The sequence below is a fragment of the Bombus fervidus genome, chromosome 16 (genome assembly GCF_041682495.2).
Source record: "Bombus fervidus isolate BK054 chromosome 16, iyBomFerv1, whole genome shotgun sequence".
In the NCBI taxonomy this organism is placed as follows: domain Eukaryota; kingdom Metazoa; phylum Arthropoda; class Insecta; order Hymenoptera; family Apidae; genus Bombus; species Bombus fervidus.
The window spans coordinates 4,101,239-4,119,879 of NC_091532.1; the positions used below are offsets into that span (position 1 = coordinate 4,101,239).

The 18,641-nt window shown below is 30.5% G+C and overlaps 4 protein-coding genes and 1 long non-coding RNA gene across 15 annotated transcripts in view; 2 read left to right on the forward strand and 3 right to left on the reverse strand.

Moving 5' to 3' along the window:
* LOC139995661 (synaptic vesicle membrane protein VAT-1 homolog-like) overlaps positions 1-1,453 on the reverse strand; it is a 35,173-nt gene extending 33,720 nt beyond the window's left edge. The window contains exon 1 of the mRNA XM_072019327.1: positions 863-1,453. Within this exon, the coding sequence (XP_071875428.1) occupies positions 863-1,167 (305 nt within the window). The 5' untranslated portion in view covers positions 1,168-1,453. The remainder of the gene's footprint in view (positions 1-862) is intronic.
* Positions 1,454-5,145: 3,692 nt separating this feature from the next.
* Puml (pummelig) lies at positions 5,146-8,855 on the forward strand. 7 transcript variants are annotated; one of them, XM_072019330.1, is made up of 9 exons: positions 5,151-5,324; positions 5,582-5,783; positions 5,863-5,986; positions 6,217-6,293; positions 6,423-6,629; positions 6,994-7,317; positions 7,466-7,583; positions 7,738-7,924; positions 8,024-8,855. In XM_072019330.1, exons 3-9 carry the CDS (start codon positions 5,970-5,972, stop codon positions 8,258-8,260), a joined length of 1,167 nt encoding a protein of 388 aa, XP_071875431.1. In that variant the 5' UTR covers positions 5,151-5,324; positions 5,582-5,783; positions 5,863-5,969; the 3' UTR covers positions 8,261-8,855. The 7 variants fall into 7 exon arrangements, with proteins under 7 accessions (XP_071875429.1, XP_071875431.1, XP_071875432.1 ...); XM_072019331.1 differs by having other exon boundaries at positions 5,582-5,779; XM_072019329.1 differs by having other exon boundaries at positions 5,689-5,783.
* LOC139995664 (uncharacterized) lies at positions 8,842-10,713 on the reverse strand. 2 transcript variants are annotated; one of them, XM_072019336.1, is made up of 5 exons: positions 10,591-10,713; positions 10,311-10,504; positions 10,006-10,238; positions 9,335-9,914; positions 8,842-9,262 (listed from the first exon to the last, which is right to left on the reverse strand). In XM_072019336.1, exons 3-5 carry the CDS (start codon positions 10,185-10,187, stop codon positions 8,927-8,929), a joined length of 1,098 nt encoding a protein of 365 aa, XP_071875437.1. In that variant the 5' UTR covers positions 10,188-10,238; positions 10,311-10,504; positions 10,591-10,713; the 3' UTR covers positions 8,842-8,926. The 2 variants fall into 2 exon arrangements, with proteins under 2 accessions (XP_071875437.1, XP_071875436.1); XM_072019335.1 differs by having other exon boundaries at positions 10,586-10,713.
* A 233-nt stretch (positions 10,714-10,946) lies between these two features.
* LOC139995667 (uncharacterized) lies at positions 10,947-11,778 on the forward strand. Its single transcript, XR_011802035.1, has 2 exons — positions 10,947-11,244; positions 11,474-11,778. It is a non-coding gene; the product is annotated as an uncharacterized lncRNA (long non-coding RNA).
* Positions 11,665-18,153, reverse strand: LOC139995660 (retinoblastoma-like protein 1). Of its 4 annotated transcripts, none has more exons than XM_072019324.1 (8): positions 17,898-18,153; positions 16,856-17,387; positions 16,496-16,792; positions 15,675-15,776; positions 15,384-15,481; positions 14,894-15,274; positions 13,422-14,807; positions 11,665-13,342 (listed from the first exon to the last, which is right to left on the reverse strand). In XM_072019324.1, the coding sequence occupies exons 1-8, from the start codon at positions 18,033-18,035 to the stop codon at positions 13,154-13,156; spliced, it is 3,123 nt and encodes a 1,040-aa protein (XP_071875425.1). In that variant the 5' UTR covers positions 18,036-18,153; the 3' UTR covers positions 11,665-13,153. The 4 variants fall into 4 exon arrangements, with proteins under 4 accessions (XP_071875425.1, XP_071875423.1, XP_071875427.1 ...); XM_072019322.1 differs by having other exon boundaries at positions 14,894-15,277; XM_072019326.1 differs by lacking the exon at positions 15,675-15,776.
* Between the last annotated feature and the right edge of the window lie 488 nt (positions 18,154-18,641).

Here is an 18,641-nt window from a genome sequence, read left to right on the forward strand (position 1 = left end):
TCCTCTACTTTTCATCTGATTTACACGAATTTATTGATAAAATGAAAAAATTGTTAATACGACTATCGATTTTACACCAGAACTATCTACAATTAAAATAAACTTGTACCAAGGGAATAAAAATAAAAAGTATATGAAAAAATACAAGGAAGAAATCAAACCTCTTTGCTATATTCTTTATAAGAAATCATTCAAGCGATGCAAAAAATCTACTGCTATAAATCTATCAAACTTCTACGAAGAATTATGAATTATAAAGTTTTAGTCAGATTAGAACTTTTAGTATTAACTGACGCGTTATTCGTATTTTATTGCATATTTTATATAGTAGTACTACATTAACCAATCAAGATTCTGCTTTGCTAGCTAACCGTCATTATGTCTACCATTTCTTGCAACTGATTTTTTGGAGTAACCCTTTTGTATTACGTATGTAGAATAGACAAATATATCGAGTGTTCTTTCTGGTGAATTTCCAAGAAATATATTCTCAATATATCCAATAATGGACCAGATAGTGTCAACTATGGTCACTTACAGAAGCACTACTGTACGGATCATTAAATTGTTCGACCAATTGACTATTAAACTATTCGATCAATTGGTAGTAAATAAACTGTGGTTTTTTATGCGTTTATAGGAAATTTAAAGACGCAAATTTGCAAAGAATGTACGTAATATGAAAAATATATAAAATAAAAATATCCAAAGCTTACTGCTCTTTATAAATAAAACAATTTCCCGCTAACGTTCTACCTTTTTAATGATATTCTTAAAAATATGAATTTCCATAGAAATCCGCATTCTAGTACTATATATAGATGATATGAAAATACGTGTATACAGATTAGATTAAACTTACCATGCTTTGACTCGGATGAGGACCTCTCCCTCGGCGAGGGTGGGCTCGGGCTTCCTCAAAGCCTTGACACTTTTCAATCCGCCGAAACCATTCAGTACAATAGCCCGCATGTCCTTCGGCTCTGGCGTGGATTTCTCCTCGCCGTTCTCCTTCGGTTTATTATCACCGTCGCCATTCTCTTCGACTTTCTTTTCTTCTTCTTTGCTTTCTTTTGGCTCTTCTTTCTCTTGCTTAGACGGCGTCGCTTCCTGAGGTGGCTTTTCACCCTCGGCGCTCGGGCTTGTCTCGTTCTTGTCCTCTGCCATCTTTCCTCTCGATTTCTTTCGCTCTACTCAAAAACGTAGCTCTATCGCTCCTTTTTCTCGCTAAAAGCGCGTAACTTCTTTTTCAATAGAACGACCACGAAGGGTTCTTTTGCCTTTGTATTAATAATTAATGAAAAAACGGACAGGAGCAAGAAAGAAGGAAAATGCCTCGATGAGTCCTCTCTCTCTCTCTCTCTGTATCCCTACCGCGTTAATCAAGACCGCTAGCACGTTTGCACCCGACGAGAGCCAACGTTGTTCTGCGCAATTTTCCGCCACAGTGGCAGGGAACGTTTGGTGCCGGCTACGCCGGCCGGTGACGCGCGCGGTGTTGCCGTTGCTTAGCAACCGCGCGCCCCTTACAACCAACCAATCAGAATATAGCTGCGCGTCCCACCGTTCACTGCTACGTTAAACTACATTGCGCATAGTATGACAGGTGCCGCGAGTCGTGGAACATTGGTGTTCGCGATTAAAAAGTAGTTCCCCTCCTCTGGGTAAATTTGCATTAACCCACGCATCTTCGACTACGATTTTCGAATCGATCGATTCAATGCTTGTCATGCATCCTTTTTAACTTGTTAGCTGTCATGGTGGTTATCGATAGACTAAGGATGCTTATGAAAATCCAAATTTTTATGAATACAACTAAAAAAATGGTATTTAGATAGAGATTTGTTGCACGTCATAATACATGTTTTATGGAATATTTTATATACGTTATATGCATTTTGTGCATTTTTGCATCTTCAAGTTTCCCATGAATGTATAAAAATTCGATGTCATCGATGAGCCATGTTACTAAATTTTTTGGAATCATTAAAATAAAATAAATTTTCTGGACTAGCAAATTGTCAACAATGTGAATAACTCAAATAACATTGACAGAAGAAAGTGCGCAAATGCGACATGATATTTTTCAAAAATTAAATCTTATGATATGGTATATTTCAATTTATTGTGACACCAACAGGGCAAAACATATATAATTCGCGTGGCAGTCAACGCTCAATGATGAATGATAAATGGATGATAATAAGTTGACAAGATAAAAAACCATATTAAATAAACGATCTTTGACGATAAGATCGAATAAATGTTTTTATCTTCTAGGTGAACTTCCTCGTTTTGCATTAACTATGTATTGTACTCTAAACCTGTTTTACAAAACAACATGATATCGTTTACCATAATCTAACAATGACTAATGTTTGATTATGAGACTCTACATCTATCATAGATTGTTATAGTATAATGTTGCATGCGAACAGAAGAAAAAATACGAACAAATTCGTGTTCTCATTGATCATAATATCGAGATCATTACTGAGAAATATTGTATATTAAGTCTGATTATAAAATATGACCAATCGATAGTAATTATTATTTTCTCTAATTGATTGCTTTTTTATACCGTTCGTAATAAAATCATGAATAATTTACTCCGTACGAGATCGATGATTAATATTAGTAGATATGTAAACGTAGATATACCATGAGGATGACTAAAATGAATAAAATCAATTATCTGCATAATTGAGCTATATCGTTAAAAATGGAATTATGCGAATTAAATATTTCAATTAATTATTCCAATAACGGATTCAGGATTAAACGAACGCTTCTCGAATAGAAAATGCGATTGAAACGTTAGACAGAGAGAGAGAGAGAGAGAGAGAGAGAGAGAGAGAGAGAGAGAGAGAGAGAGAGTTACGCGTGGAAATTAATTCGATACTACAGAAAGGCATAAAGTTTGAGGGGTACGCCTTTGTATCGTGAATCACTAACGCAGATACGTCGAAGAAAAGTGGTTTCTTTCACGTTGATAGCTAATTGCGTCGTCAAAGAACAATGGAGAATGAGCGATGCATATATATTCACGATATTTGAAAACAAGCTTCGAATTGTATTCGTGAATTATCGATTAGTTTGAAGCATATGCCATTGTCCCACAAAAATGAAGTATAAAGATACATTTTTACCATAAACATAAAAACAATAAAACTGAAATTAAGTTTTTACTTTATTATTTGCCATTACAATAGGTTAAAATTAACATTTAAAAAGCATGAAAAGTAAGAGTTATTATATAATTATGTAAAAAATTTTTATTCAGGAAATAAAAACTGTCTTTACTTGAACAAAAGATGAATTATGATTTTAAAGATAAATTACCTATAGATTAGAGTTGACATAATTTATTTAGGATTAATGAAATGGCAATTCAATGCAATGTGCAGTCTTAGGCATGGAAATTATTATTCGTTTCATTCGAGATTCTCCTTTCTGACTGGCAGACAAGAAAGTAGTGCCAGCAGACGACGCCCGAATTGTACTTGTATCCTTGCGCCACGTACACTATGCATTACATCGAATATGGATATAGCCACAATTATTTTTCTTTGAATACGTTTGTCGAAATGTAAATACTTGTTACCTTTTTTATGTCCTTTATATATTTCTTTTACTATATCTAATGAAATGAAAACAATATATTCTACACTTTTAAATGGGTGGGGATATTATACGAGAGCATTTCATTTTTTTCCTTCACTAACCAATCTCCTATGTTTACATATCATCAAGAAACTTACATTACTGTACCTAAAATGAAATTATATTTTGAATACTGTATATACATCAATTGAAAAAAATATTTATAATGGTCTACAGTTCAGTTAACAAAGTTATCGATCTCTAGCTCTGGTGGTATTGAACGTGTTTTACAGTTCCCTTCGTTTTCCATTATCATTTGTGACTTTCTTATTGTATATTGTCGGTTGTATCGTTCGTTAACAAAAGGATGACAAATATACATATGTATCTCTTTTTTTAATTATTATTTTTTATCACAACTTTGTTAATCCAGTTTTAATATATTTTTATAGATACTACTCCTAATAGAAGTGCAAGTATAAAACTATAAGGCAATGTATCAGCTATCGTATAAGTCTGAATTCCCGAAACAATAGGACCGAGTAATGAGAATTGTGCATGGGTGCAATGAGGATGTGCTGATTGGGATGAATAGCTCATATTGTCGGGAGAGCCAAAAGCACCCAGGAGCCTGTGTATAGAAGCTCTCTGATCATTATAAAATGCCTTGTCTGGTATTCTTCATTGTACTATGCTTACACTTTGTTGCGTGTTACAAAGATAAAGTATTAGTTTCATTTACTTTATAAGACTATAAAGACCTGTGTTAATCATGCGGATAATTTAATTATTCAAAAGTTGAAAATATTTTAAATTATTAAATAGAAACAAAAATAAGATCTTAGCCATTAATTTTGTGTAATCGATGTTATCGATGTTAACCTGTTTGTCCTCTTATCAATGTACAAAACACCTATTTTTATATTTTTTCGGACAACAATGAACGACAGTCTTTTTTTTTATCTTTAATCGCTGTCTTTCACGAATCGATATATTTTATCGTTTCCGATATATTTTATTCTCTTTAAGTTTCACATTAATTTATATGCTAGAATTTAAATATAAAGCGATATATGTTAAAAAAAAACTGTAAGTAATATAGATATAATATTATCTAATAAGAATTATTATAAAATTGAATTATCGTTCATATCAAATCGCCATGAACTTCTCTAACTTACAAGATAACGAATAATATAAACTACACTAGAATAACACGAATGTTAGTAAACAAACAATCAGTTTCCTTCTTCCTTTAAAAAAAACTAAAATATTCATAATATACAATATATGCATCTACATGTTAATGTTGGTTATCGTGAAAGTTTTTAGGTTAAATTACATTCGCTAGATGCAACACTTTGTTTATTGTCGTAATAGAACTTTCAGAAACTAATGTGCTGATAATAAAGTAATTATTGCGTAGTTTGAAAAATATATATGTACATATAACAATAAACGATAAAACTTGTATTTTGTATTTCATGAAAGAAGGAACTCCACAAATTCTTCGGCACATCAGCACACATGTACATCAGCTGATTCTCCCACCCTTCCGCACTTCAACAGACAGTATACTCGAATCGACACAGACTAGATAATAGAATTGGCTACGTCGACGCACTGTTTTTCTAACATTGTCTACAAAGAAATCATCGTATTCGAACAACGACAGCACCGTAAAAGCTAATGGCAAATCATGAAATTGTCAGATCGAAAAGGTACGTATCAAACGATTTTAAATATCTTCTCCTTTATCACTGTCAATCACATTATTATTTTTTTCTTAGTTCAAACTGATTGATCTTTCCATGTGTTTCGGTGACATCAAACACACAGCGTCGTTCAGAATTTATTATAATTTCATTATCACGATTGCATCATCTTTCGTGTTCAAGACTTAAGTTAAAAAGTTTCGACGCGCGTTTCAATGTTGGCAATAGAAATTATCGTTGTAATTAATAGATTTATATTATAGATAACCGCACACATAGAAGTATTTTGAAACATTACATAGATGTATAGAAAGAAAAATGAATATGGAAGTCAAAGAATTAACTATATTATGTTGGGTTGCATTTCAAGGTCACGCGCCAAACAATTTTAGCAACGAAGAATCATAACCAAAGAAATATGTAGTTAATCCGATTTCAAGTTATATTTTACGTACAAGCACGTAGGTAATTTATTTCGTAATTTACGCATTACAAGTCTTCGAAATTGAAACTACACAGATCTCACGTTTAACATGCTTGTTAGGATTTATTATATAACATGAGGCAATTTTTCAAGTTCAGTGTCATATAAATTGTAACGTGACATTTGTAAAACTACATTGTAACAGTATCGAAAAAAAGCAAAATACAATGATACGTGATCAATGGTATGTACCATGTAAAAATTACGTTAAATTAAAAAATCCTTTTTGTTATTATTCTATTTTTAATAATTAATATTATTTTTATGTAAAAAATACTGTTATAAAAATGTAATTTTATAAATATGTAATGCATGATATAATGTAAAATTTGTGAAAGGTTTAGTAAAGTTTATTGTTTATTTATGAAAAACATTTTTTATTCATGAATAATAAATCTTTTTTTTATTCACTAGCTGGTTTTGGGAATGGTTTAGCTGGTCTGGCTCATCTTCAGCCATGTTACGTTCTGTTGAGAAAAAAATTCTTTCTTGTAAGTTACTTAAATTATTTATTTCTCATTTAATGTTTATATGGTAAAGTAGATTTACAACTTAACAGGATAATTTCAAATAGGGTAATGATTATTTGATTTAACAATTACTGTATTTTGACGATGTAGGTTTGAAAACTGCATATCGAGGATGGTATGTGGACATAGGACCAGTTGTAGGAACATCAGATAAAATATGGACCATTTCCTTAAATGAAGAATCACCAAACACACCAATTGTTCTGTTGCATGGATTAGGGGCAGGTGTAGCATTATGGTGTTTAAATCTTGATGCTTTGGCTTCACAGAGACCAGTGTATGCCATTGATATATTAGGTAAAAATAAAAGGAAATTATAGATCTCTTAAAAGTCTTATTACATGTAATAAATATAAATCTTCAATTTTATCCAATTATTTTTCAAAGTAAACTGTTCAGAGATATACTTTGTTCTTGAATGCGGTAGCTATCATGCATGATTCATAAATGACTAAGGTTGAACTTTGGAATTATATATAATTTGTGAAACATATGATGTTTCATATTTTTCAAACAGTGACAGTTGTTATCACTGTACCTAAGATAAGATCATATAATCACAAATTAATATTAAATTGATTTGTTGATCTATAATGTATTATGTAATTATGTTTTTGTATATTTGATGTTTTATGTAAAACGTTTAATTCTTGTTATCCAGGTTTTGGTAGAAGTAGTCGTCCTGTTTTTAGTAATGAAGCACAAGTAGCTGAGAGTCAACTAGTTCGTTCCATAGAGGAATGGCGCAGGGAGATGCAGTTAGAGAAATTTGTGCTGTTAGGTCATTCAATGGGTGGTTTCCTTGCAGCATCATATAGTATGCAATATCCTGAAAGAATAAAACATCTGATTCTTGCCGATCCTTGGGGATTCCCTGAAAGACCTGTAGAACGAATTTCCAGAGCTCCTATGTGGGTAAAAGTTATAGCATATATAATGGAACCATTAAACCCACTATGGCCAGTGAGAGTAGCTGGTCCATTTGGTTAGTTCTTATTTTATCATATTTTTATGTGCCAATTTTTGAGATGTAAAATTTTGTACTATTGGTATATATAGTAGTATACAATATATACTCAAGTTTATATAAAATATGTAGTATTTCATAGTATATAAAATGTTATTTCTTTTAGGGCAGTGGTTAATTGAAAAAACAAGGCCAGATATAGTAAAAAAATTTGCACCTGTATTAAAGGAAGACACTGCTGTGATTTCACAGTATTTGCATCAATGTAATGCCCAAACACCATCGTAAGTATTTAAAATCTTTAAATATAGAATAAAAATTTTTGAATTCACACAGATTTTGAAGTCTTACGTTATTAACTTCACTGAACGAATTTTTCATATATGAGTTTTTAAATATAAAATGTAAAAGTTAAATTTTCACATGTCCAATGAAAAGTGGTGAGAGTGCATTTCATGCAATGATGCAACATTTTGGTTGGGCCAAAAATCCTATTGTTAGGAGAATGGATAAATTAAGTCCAGATATTCCCATAACTCTATTGTATGGTAGTCGATCTTGGGTCGATAATTCATCTTGGGAAACACTTAAACAAGCTAGAACATTGTCATACATTAATGTTCAGGTAAGAACATAAAGAAGAAGATATAAAAATCTAGAAAGAATTTCGATAAGGAATTATGAATTTTAAGTTATTTCAATGGTATATTTTGATTGATTATAGGCCATAACAGGAGCAGGACATCATGTTTATGCTGATAAAAGTGAAATTTTCAATAAATATGTATTAGAAGCATGCAATCTAAGTGATTCGATACCCCATTTAACAGTATCAGATATTCGTTCAAACATTAAAAATATAAATGAACAACAAATTTCACTTATTTTAACTAACGAGGAAGTTGACTCTAAAACCGTTCAGGAACAGGAATTGAACACGCCACAAACACGATCTAGTTGAAATTTAGTATAAAATTTTATTGTTAAAGCGTACTCTATTGACTTTAATATCCATTCGAACGAATTGCATGATTTATGTGATTTAGATTAGGTATACATGTACTGCAGTATACCAAACAAGAATCACGTGTTGATTAATATTATTGCACAATTTAATTTCTAATTTATGTTTTACTTTGTTAATTTTATAATTTATAATTTCTTGAATTGTTTCAAGGACGACAGTACTCAATTCTTAGTTTAAGTTTATTATCCCACCACCTACGTTTTCGAAAACTAGTTGAATGTTAGAGTATTGGATTTTTGTACAAATTTCAATTTCTTGCCATGATTATAGATATAATAAAATAAATAATAAATATTGAAAGAGGGAATAACAGTACATGTACGGAATTATTTAAGTACTTGAGATTAATCACAAATAAAACATATAATAAATTATTAGAATCAAATCGAGTCAATGGGATCAATAATTTGGACGAATATTGCATACATGTCATGTTATGGGTCTTACAGAGGGAAGTTGAATTGTACATTATGCACAAATGTAACATAAAATAAAATGAACTGTGGGAAAATAAATATCATTAACATTAGTTTATTAATGTTTGTACAAAACAAATTTGCTATACTAACTATTTATATGCTATCAATTCCCTATTGTTTATCATGTCTGTTTTTTGTAATAATCAATATTTTCACCATAATTATCAAAATCATCATAATTGTCTTCTGTGGAATCATCATAATCATTTCCAAGATCATCATTGTCACTTTGTTCTTCAAAATCATAAATAGAATTATCTACTCGATATTTCTTCATTTTCTTTCTCTGTTCTTTTTGTCTTTGATATAAAAATTGCTTAAACTCATTCTGTTGTTCCATATTAGTTACAACATTTGGGCTATTTTTTATATCTGATGTAGAATACGAATTCGAGGATGGGATGTTTTCTATTTGTTTTATCATAAATTTTTTTGATTTATTTAATGAGGATTTTATCTGCAAAAAAGAGAAATATTCTTAAATATTATATTAATAATCATAGCTATTATACATATGTACATAATATACCTGAGACATAATTCGGAAATGATCTAATCCAAATACATCATGTCTCATTACTGGTAAAGTAACACTAAGGTTATCATGTTCAACATTCTCAAGATTTTGATTAGCATCATGAGTTTCAGAAGCAGTAATGGTCTGTTGTATAGCATCTGGATATGGACTAGATATATGATCTTCCCCAAAGTCCATAATCTTCAATTTTTGTTCTACTTCCCTTAAAATACTTGTACCTTTACATTTGACAAATTGAATAGGAGGTACAACCCCTATAACACGGAGTTGAGACAATTCATGCCTTAATTGAAAGGCACATTTTTGCAAAAGTTCTTCTACATCAGTTTTCTCAGTATTATTGTCTATCCAAAATACATTAATGAGTTTAAAATCTGCAGTTACTTTAACATGAGAAATCTCTATATTCTTATTTAGAACCTCAGGAACTATCTCTCCAGTTGACATTAAATCTGTAATATACTTCATAAAAACATTATTGAGAACAATCATCCTTCGCACTGTATATATAGAAAGTTTACTTGTTGGAGTTGTACATGCATAAGGATTTATGTTACCATCAATTGACTCCCTGTTTACAAATAAAACACCATTTAGTTAAAAGACGATTAAGAAATAATAAATAAAATCTACATCTGCTTAGAAAATGTAGAGTGTACTACCTTTTTGATTTGTTTTTTTTTATAATTTTATTCATAACTTTTGCTTGTTTCACTATATTATATTTTGTGCTGTCAGTAAAAATGCATCGAAAAATTTGTTTTACTGTTGATATGTCCATATTTTGTATTTTGTTGTAGAAGTGTATTTTTCGTATCACAATACGATATTGTATTGAAAACATTGATTTACATATTATTTCACATAAGTAATTTAAATATAAAACAAAAGCACTCTTTTTATGAAAATAATATAAAATTATTAGATTTATTACAAATTGCTATTACAATTAACTTTATATACTTACTATGAATATTTTGAAGTTATGTATTTCATTTGTGTATCCTTTAACTGTTAACTAATTCAATAAAGATAAACTGATATCTTTATTATTTAAATATAACCTACTTTTTAAACATAATTTTATGGCTTTGTTTTACTTTAGGGGACGCAAAATTATTGCCTTTTTGCTTGCAATGTCATAGTTTTCGATGTTTCAAACTAAAAAATAAGTTTTAAGGCGCTAAATATATAGCTGGTACAAAAATTATGCATATATAAAATCGAGCAACTTTAGCGTACTTAACAGATTATTTTGATGTCATATTGGCTTCTAATCATGATTCAACCAATGAATGTTATCACGGGCTATGGCAATATTCGTTCGTTTACCTTATGCGAGATGTACCGCTTTCTTTAACAACTTATTACTAATAAAAGCATGTAAAAGAATGGGATTTAACTATTTTATAGAGAAAACTTCACGAAATATCATAGTAATTTTTTCAAATTTTAAAAAACACAACCTTGAAATAGAATTTGCAAAATAAAAATTTGTTTATAATTTTTAGTAACATAACATAATTTTTAATTATGTGATAATTATTTTTGATAATTATTTTTATTAATAGCCTCCAAATCCTATAAATAAGAACAAAATATAATAAAAATTTATTCAGAATGAGCGATCCTTCCCGATTAAAACGAAAACAGGTTTACTCAATAGCATAAATAGCTTCCGAGATAAAAATTCAAATGTACGATCCATTTTCCCAAAGATGGGCAAAGATTATAAAATTCAAAAGCTTGTATTTCTTAAATTTTGAGACGAGTAAAATAATGAGTTAAACCTCTAATTTCACGTGAACTACATCATATCCCATTTGGAATAAAAGTCCAGATATCGAGAGAAAAAAGCGATCGATTTAGCGTGGAATCACCTTTTGTTTTGTATTACTAAGGTTAGAGAAAAGTCATGCACTCTATCTTCCAATTTTCTAACCTATAAATCTCTGAATATTAATTTGCTTTTACATAATCGAGTCACCTTTAATTGTCATTAATGTTCATTATATTAGATTAAAAATATTGTACATAAGAAGGAAAAATGTAACAATTATTATAGATTTCTTTATATGTTTAAAAATACTTTTGATATGTAAAATTTTTAATAAAATAATTAAATTGCAGATGTATATTTATAAAAAGTTTGTATCTAAAACTACAGAATGTACAATATATGTAAAAATATGTAAAATATTCAAAGCATTTGTTATAATATTTTGAGGGTGAAACGCATCTCCATTTAAATTCCATCCCCTTAGTTGTGTTTATAAAGATATGAATTTAAATAAAGATTCACAGTAATATTAGAGCAGATGTAACATATAAAATTTTCGCCTTTTATTTTTCTAATTTACTTTCGAATTACAATACTATATACACATATACTAATCAATAATTATTATATGCCAATAAAACTCTTTACAATTTCTTTTTTATCTAAAAGAAGTCATTAGAGGAACTGCCGTATGTGTATGAGAAGCTAGATCTCTTCCTCATCTAACTATATTATTCTAGTTCGAAAACTTTTCAAGTACACTATTTGTGCTGTAAACTGTCATGCGTAATAACGATACTGAAAATATTGTTATTACAATCGCGTTATGACTTCTGTGCGAGATAATCGACTCGTTTTTTTTACTTACAAATTTTTACAAATTTTTTTTTGTTCCGCATTCATGAAAAATTTCTTGGACAAATGAGAGCTTTCCTTTGAACCCTAAGTTATTTAAATATCGATCTAATCTTAATAATATTATCTGTAATTTAATATGTATTGTTTTACAATAAAAAGACAAATTTAATGAGATCAAATGTAAAATTTGAAAAAAAACTGAAAAAGAAAAAAGAACGCTTACATCCTAACATTATACACCTAGTTAGGTGTGATCGGAAATTGAAAAAGTCTCAGTTCACGAAACAAACGAAATCTCCGAGACACGCGAATAACTTATTATAATCGAAAGATCAAACAATATATATATGTATATATCAATTGATCGTACATTTAATTAAATATCACCCAGATCGTATTTGCATGCTTCGAGCACTCGACTGCCTTTGTAGCATGTTTAAATCTACTGGTAAAATAAAATTTCTTTAACGTCTATGACCGTAACTTTCACAAATTCATCATATATTATATATAAGTTAATATATATAATTGTAAAGATAGTACATAGCTTGATTAAAATATCACTGATCAGCGATATCAATAAAAGTCAGAATCATTTCCAGTGTAACACGAAAATTGAACGATTCATTGATAATCATCAATTGATAGACACGTAATATATGTTTTTCGTATCTTCTCTATTAACATGTGATATGGAATACTTACATAACGAAAATATAATATTTAAAATTAAACTACATCTAAGGAAGAAGTGCTAAGGAAATGCCCAAATTAACTTTTTTACATCCTGGAATTATTGCCTTTGAAACAATGCTTAAAATAACTTTCTTTCAATTAAATTCATTGAAATAATTGAAAAAGCGCACTGGAAATAAAATTCTGGCTTTATCTAATATAACATTATCCTATTCCTACGTACGATCAGTTATTACACGGCCTTTTTCTCTGTTTCTAACATGATCATACCTGAGAACATTTCGAGCGAACATTTCATTTATTTTAAGCCACACAGCCAAGAAACAAAAATTCAACTTCAAAATAATTGTTCCTATTTGTTTGATTTTTTAATTAATTATTTTTTATTCAATGAGAACGAAGACGTCTCAAAAAAATAGTTTTCCTTTCATTACCCATAGTTTCAATAAGTTATTTTAACGTTCAATTAAATTCTCTTATTGATTTTGTGTACGTCGTTCGCCAATTATGTTTTCCAATTTACGCGCAACAAATGTAGTTGTTTTTTTGATCGGAGATGGTCCTCCATCTGTCATCTCTACGTCGGTTTCATCCGTTAAAAGTCGCTTGCCCACAGATCTTTTCGGGTCGACAGAAATCATCATTTTATTAATAGCCTCCAAATCCTATAAATAAGAACAAAATACGTATAATACATGATTTAACAATAAAATTTTACATAAGAAATATGCGACTTTAATTTACCTTAGCAGGACTACGACTAAAGCAATAACTAAGTTGTGGTGCTGGAGAAGCAGAAATAGCTTTCGGATCTAATGTACGTGTCATAATACTACTGGTGACACGTCTCACCGGTGAACTCGCGGGAGGTTTCCCTTTCGGTAATGGACTTAATGATAGATTCATTACGCTTCCGCGTGCTAGTCCCAACTTATTCGCCACTTCTTTCACCTGTGGTACATATACTGTATTGTAAAATTTAATTAAATCCCCACGTGTTTCTTCTCCGAAGTTCTGCGAAGTCCCAGCCATGTTTGTAGGCGTAGGAGGTGCCGCATTGGTTTCTTTATCGGATACATCTTTCTGCCCGATCTCTTCATTATTCTTCTGTGATTCGCCGGACGGTGTTTTGGCTATAAGTACTGATCTATATATGTGAGATTCTGCTTGTGGTTGTAATCGGTAACATCGCATGATTTCAGTGAACGAATTCTTCTCCATCTTTGCCAACTTGCATATGACGTAAATTGCACACATTAAAATTTGATCTAAGTGACGGTCCTTCATTAATTCTGTTCGTTCCTTAATAGAGTACTCAAAGATAGTCCATATCTTCTTCTTTAAATCGATGTCCATTATTTCTAATGAACCGCATAAATCTAGCATGCGTACACTAGCTAGATTATAGAATTTCCTGAAAAATAGTGCGACAGAACCGGTTCGTTTTGGTTTTGCTGGTTCTCTGTTAACTGCTACAGTTTGCATCGGAGTACCTGTAGATTGTACACTAGATGATCTTGGAACTGTAATTTGTTCAGGTAAGAGAAGTATTCTTGAATTGCCATCAATGGTCAGAACTTTTGATGGTAAAACACTTTGACCTGTCACTCGTAAGACGCTTTGTCCACCGATTCTAGTGTCAGGAAATAGACGTTTCTTAGCTACACCAGATGCTGCAACAGGAGACTGAAATCTTTCTGAAGCAGAGGAAATAGGGCTTTGTTGAACATCGTGATGAGTACCACGGTCCAAAGCGATTCTTCTCAACACGGGTTGTCCTGGTATATTCGGGTCAACAGTTTCCAGCATGCCTGGTAAAGAAACTTCTTCGCAGCTTGGTACACCTTCAGGCGTGGATTGAATGGCACCCCACAAAGGACTATCACTTTGCCATGCAAGTGATTCTAATATCTTTTCCTCTATTTGATTCAAATGCTTTACAACATCGCGTGATAATTGATTTTCCGCTCTAACTATAATTTCTATCACTTTATAGAAATAGTAGGCATCTAAATTCAAGGCGTTCAGAATCCACGGGAAGATTTTGTCATTGCTTTTATACGAGTAAATGACTATCTCTAAGCAACAAGCAAATAAGCACTGAATAAAGATTTCTTTTGTCAGAAGATTCTATAACATACCAAAATAAGATATTATTCATCTACTGATTTAGTTTTTTTAAGTTTTTTAACATTTTAAATCACTAATCAACATACCGTAACGTCATAATTTGGTTTTTTGCGTTTTTCGTCATTTAAAATCATTTCTAAAAGTCTATAGAAAAGGGTTTGACCTAAATAAAGTCTCATCTTCCCAAAATCTGACGTGGTATCATTCGCGTTTGTACTTTTGTTGTAGTTGGCGCAAAATAGTTCTCCGAGCTCTTTGACTTTCGTCTCGACGAGCGTCTTTACGTCTTGAGAGCAACTATTTAAGATTTGCAACAAATTTTCGCTCGGTGATGTTTGACCTGCTAACATAGCTTGGAGTCGAATTACACTCTGTGTTGCAGTGGATACTGGTGTCACATTAGTAATATCTTTTGGTCTGAGGTAACTGCGTCCAGTTAATGGAGTGGGTGGAGCTAAGTGTTGTATCTGCTATAAACATTAAATATACATAAATTTTTTTACAACAAAAATTTGTTTAAAATTACAAGGTTTATGAAAATGATAAATGCATATATAAAATTATTTTAATACTTACTCCGCTATATTGTTCCTTTTTCATTTGAAACTGTTCATGAAGATCTCCAACATTCATCATCTGTGTAGGTGAACCGATGTTATTACTGGCATCATGACCTGAAATGAAATAAAATTATGTATAATATTTGTAACATATTAATATTCCATTTTTTGAGTATTTTGGGATAAATTATATACAACTATCTTATAAACAATTTAGAATTTATATGCATTCATGCCAGAGCCTTATGCTATTTACTACCAAGCTTATTACTTTCTTATAGCAGCTTTCCATGTACTATAAACCTACCTCTCATGAAAATACGTTTAGATAATTTAGCATGATAAGCTATATCTTCTCCAACAATTTCCAAACTTGATATTCCATTTAATCTCACTCTTCTCCAATCAGCTATACCACAATCAAGATAAAGCAGACACAAATTGATTAACAGCAAGAAATGAAAATTATTCAAAAAGACAAAATAAGGATTATTGGGTCATTATCTGTCCTTTATTAAAAAATGCAAATCAAAAAAACATAAGCAAATCTATAAAATAACCTTACTAGTTTTATACAAATAATTACAGTAATGTCCCAGAAAATTTTCACAGATTCGTTAAGAATCTACATGTTGTGATAAAAGGATAACTATATTGATTTCATTATTTTGTAAATCAAAGTAATAAACTATTATTTAGTGACTAAAGGAATCAACTGAATGAATCTGCATCTCATTCTCTTTCATTTCTTGTTCTTTTCAACTCATAAGAAAACACGCTTGCGCTTGAAGCATTATTGTATATACAAATAGAAAAATTTGCCATTTATGAACATTCTAAACAAAAATAGAAATAATAGAATATCATTTTATCTGAATTTATAATTTCATACATATATGATAAGTTATATTAATTAATATAGGATAAAATAAATAATAAGATCCATATCTTACTCAAATTTATGATTTACAAGCAACCTATGTTTATGAAAGCAAAAATGTATAACAAGCCTACAAGCATACAGTTAAGAGCACTATTTTATTTACAAGCATTGTTCCCTTAGTAGTAAGCGAGTTTAGAAGCTATAAAAAAAGTTAATATAGAGTAACAACAAAAAAAAGAAGTTACCTAAGAAAATCCTTTCATCAAAGTCTCCAACACTTAGTACATGTTGTTCATACACTCTGTTGATAGCTTTGCTATTTCCATCAAAATATAAAGCTTCTAAAATACCAGAGAAATTTGTCTGATCACCACGCAGAACTCTTTCATTGAACAATTTATTAATATGATTTTTCAGATAATATTCCTTAATTACTTTAGCTTCAACAGCAATAGCTTCATGACGTTCACATAATAAGCTAACAATACAATTTGCTGTCTGTGGTGGAGTATAATTTTCATCATTAAAATTTGATGGTAAACCTGTCAAAAAATATATAATTAAAAATCTATTTCTTTTTACATACATAACCAGCATATATTTACCAGGAAAATTAGGATTTAATAGGTCCTTTCTGTTAGCCAATAAAGCATTGCTATATATAAGATCACAACACACTAGGAGAAGATGGTAAGAATTAACTAAATCATCAGAGATATCTGGAAATGCTCCCTTTATACAAATAAATAATGTCCAACAAAATTCAAATACTCTCGCAGGTGTACAAGGCATTGCTTTGTGTCTCCTTGATCTTGGTGGCCGTGAAATATCATCTACAGGATCTTTAAATATGTCAGTAAAGATTGGCTGATACTTTTTGAATATAACCATTGACACTGCAAAATTTCCTTCAAGTTTCTCAATCTTTGAACGAAAATCTTGCGACATATTGGCCATGTCAGCCCAAGATTTACTTTTTGTAAAAAACTGTATCAAAGGAAGATTACACAATTGTAATAAACGTGTCAATGAAACACAATTTCCTTCCACATTAGTACCAGTCTTTCCAACAGTAGGTATAGATGACTTACGGCAAGCTACATATAATGCACACCCTATCCAATGTAACTGATCACCCTGAAAAAACAGACAGGAATTTCTATACGTGCATGATTATACAGATACATGTATACATATTACTTTTAAAAAATATACACATAAATCTTATATAGAATTTTATAAATAACAGTAGACAAAAGTAAATTACATTGTAAGACATTGATGAATGCAATAATATTTAAAATCAATGTCAATTTTTAAATAGTAAAGGATCAAATTATGGTAGTTCTACATCAGGTTCTTCCATAAATTAACTATTGTGTTTGAATAAAAATACTTTATATAAGCAACTAACATTTAGTCTTATTGTTTTAAATTGGTGCGCTTTAATCGGTTGAGTAAAACAAACCGCGAATTCAATAACGTTAAACAATGAGTAGGGGAGTTAAACGATTTGTATATTGTAGATAAACAGCAAAAGAAACATATTTTCGATTTATAGTTCAAAGATGAAGAAACTACGTTAATTAATCTGAAACAATGAATAGAATGTGAAATGATTAAGATAATGAGTAATTCAAAAAATACCTCAAGAGTATAATTTTGTCGAATAGTCTCATAAGATTTCCAAGCTTCAGATGCAGCAGTCGCATCCATATTCAATTTCTGACACAAATCTTGATGTCTACTGTAAGTAGAGTCTTCTACATCGTCTGACTGCCCCATTTTTATGTAAAAACTTGAGAAAAACCACAAAAAAACACGATTAATTTATACTGATATATAAGTGAGGTGCGCCATACGAGAGCTCCGTGAGGGCTTGGCGGGAAACGACACGAGCTCCGCCATATTTGCCATGTTGGCGGGAAATGTAGAATAGCAATTATAAGAAAAAAATCCTTAGGTCGATTTTGCACGAAAATTTAATATATTCCGCAACTGACTTATTTTCAAAATAATATATTTTATGCAATATATCTTGGATTATAGGAAGAATGAGAAAATGTCCGTTTAAAAAATTCCTAAGCATTAGATACGAATTGGTAGTTTTTACAATCTTTGAAACAATCAAACCAAAATGGGCGGCAAAATTTTCGGACAAGATCTTTTTAATTTAGAGGAGTATAACGTATTGTTTGTTATTTATAAATGTTATTATACGTATAAATAATGAATTGATTAAGATTCATTTATGCGTTAAATTATTTATTAATAGAATCCACGAAATTTTTATTAAGATACTACGTATTATCCAATCAAAAGTCCAAATCTTACTCTTTGTAATTTAAAATGATGTGTTCTTATTGGTCTTCTATAGTGAAATATATATAT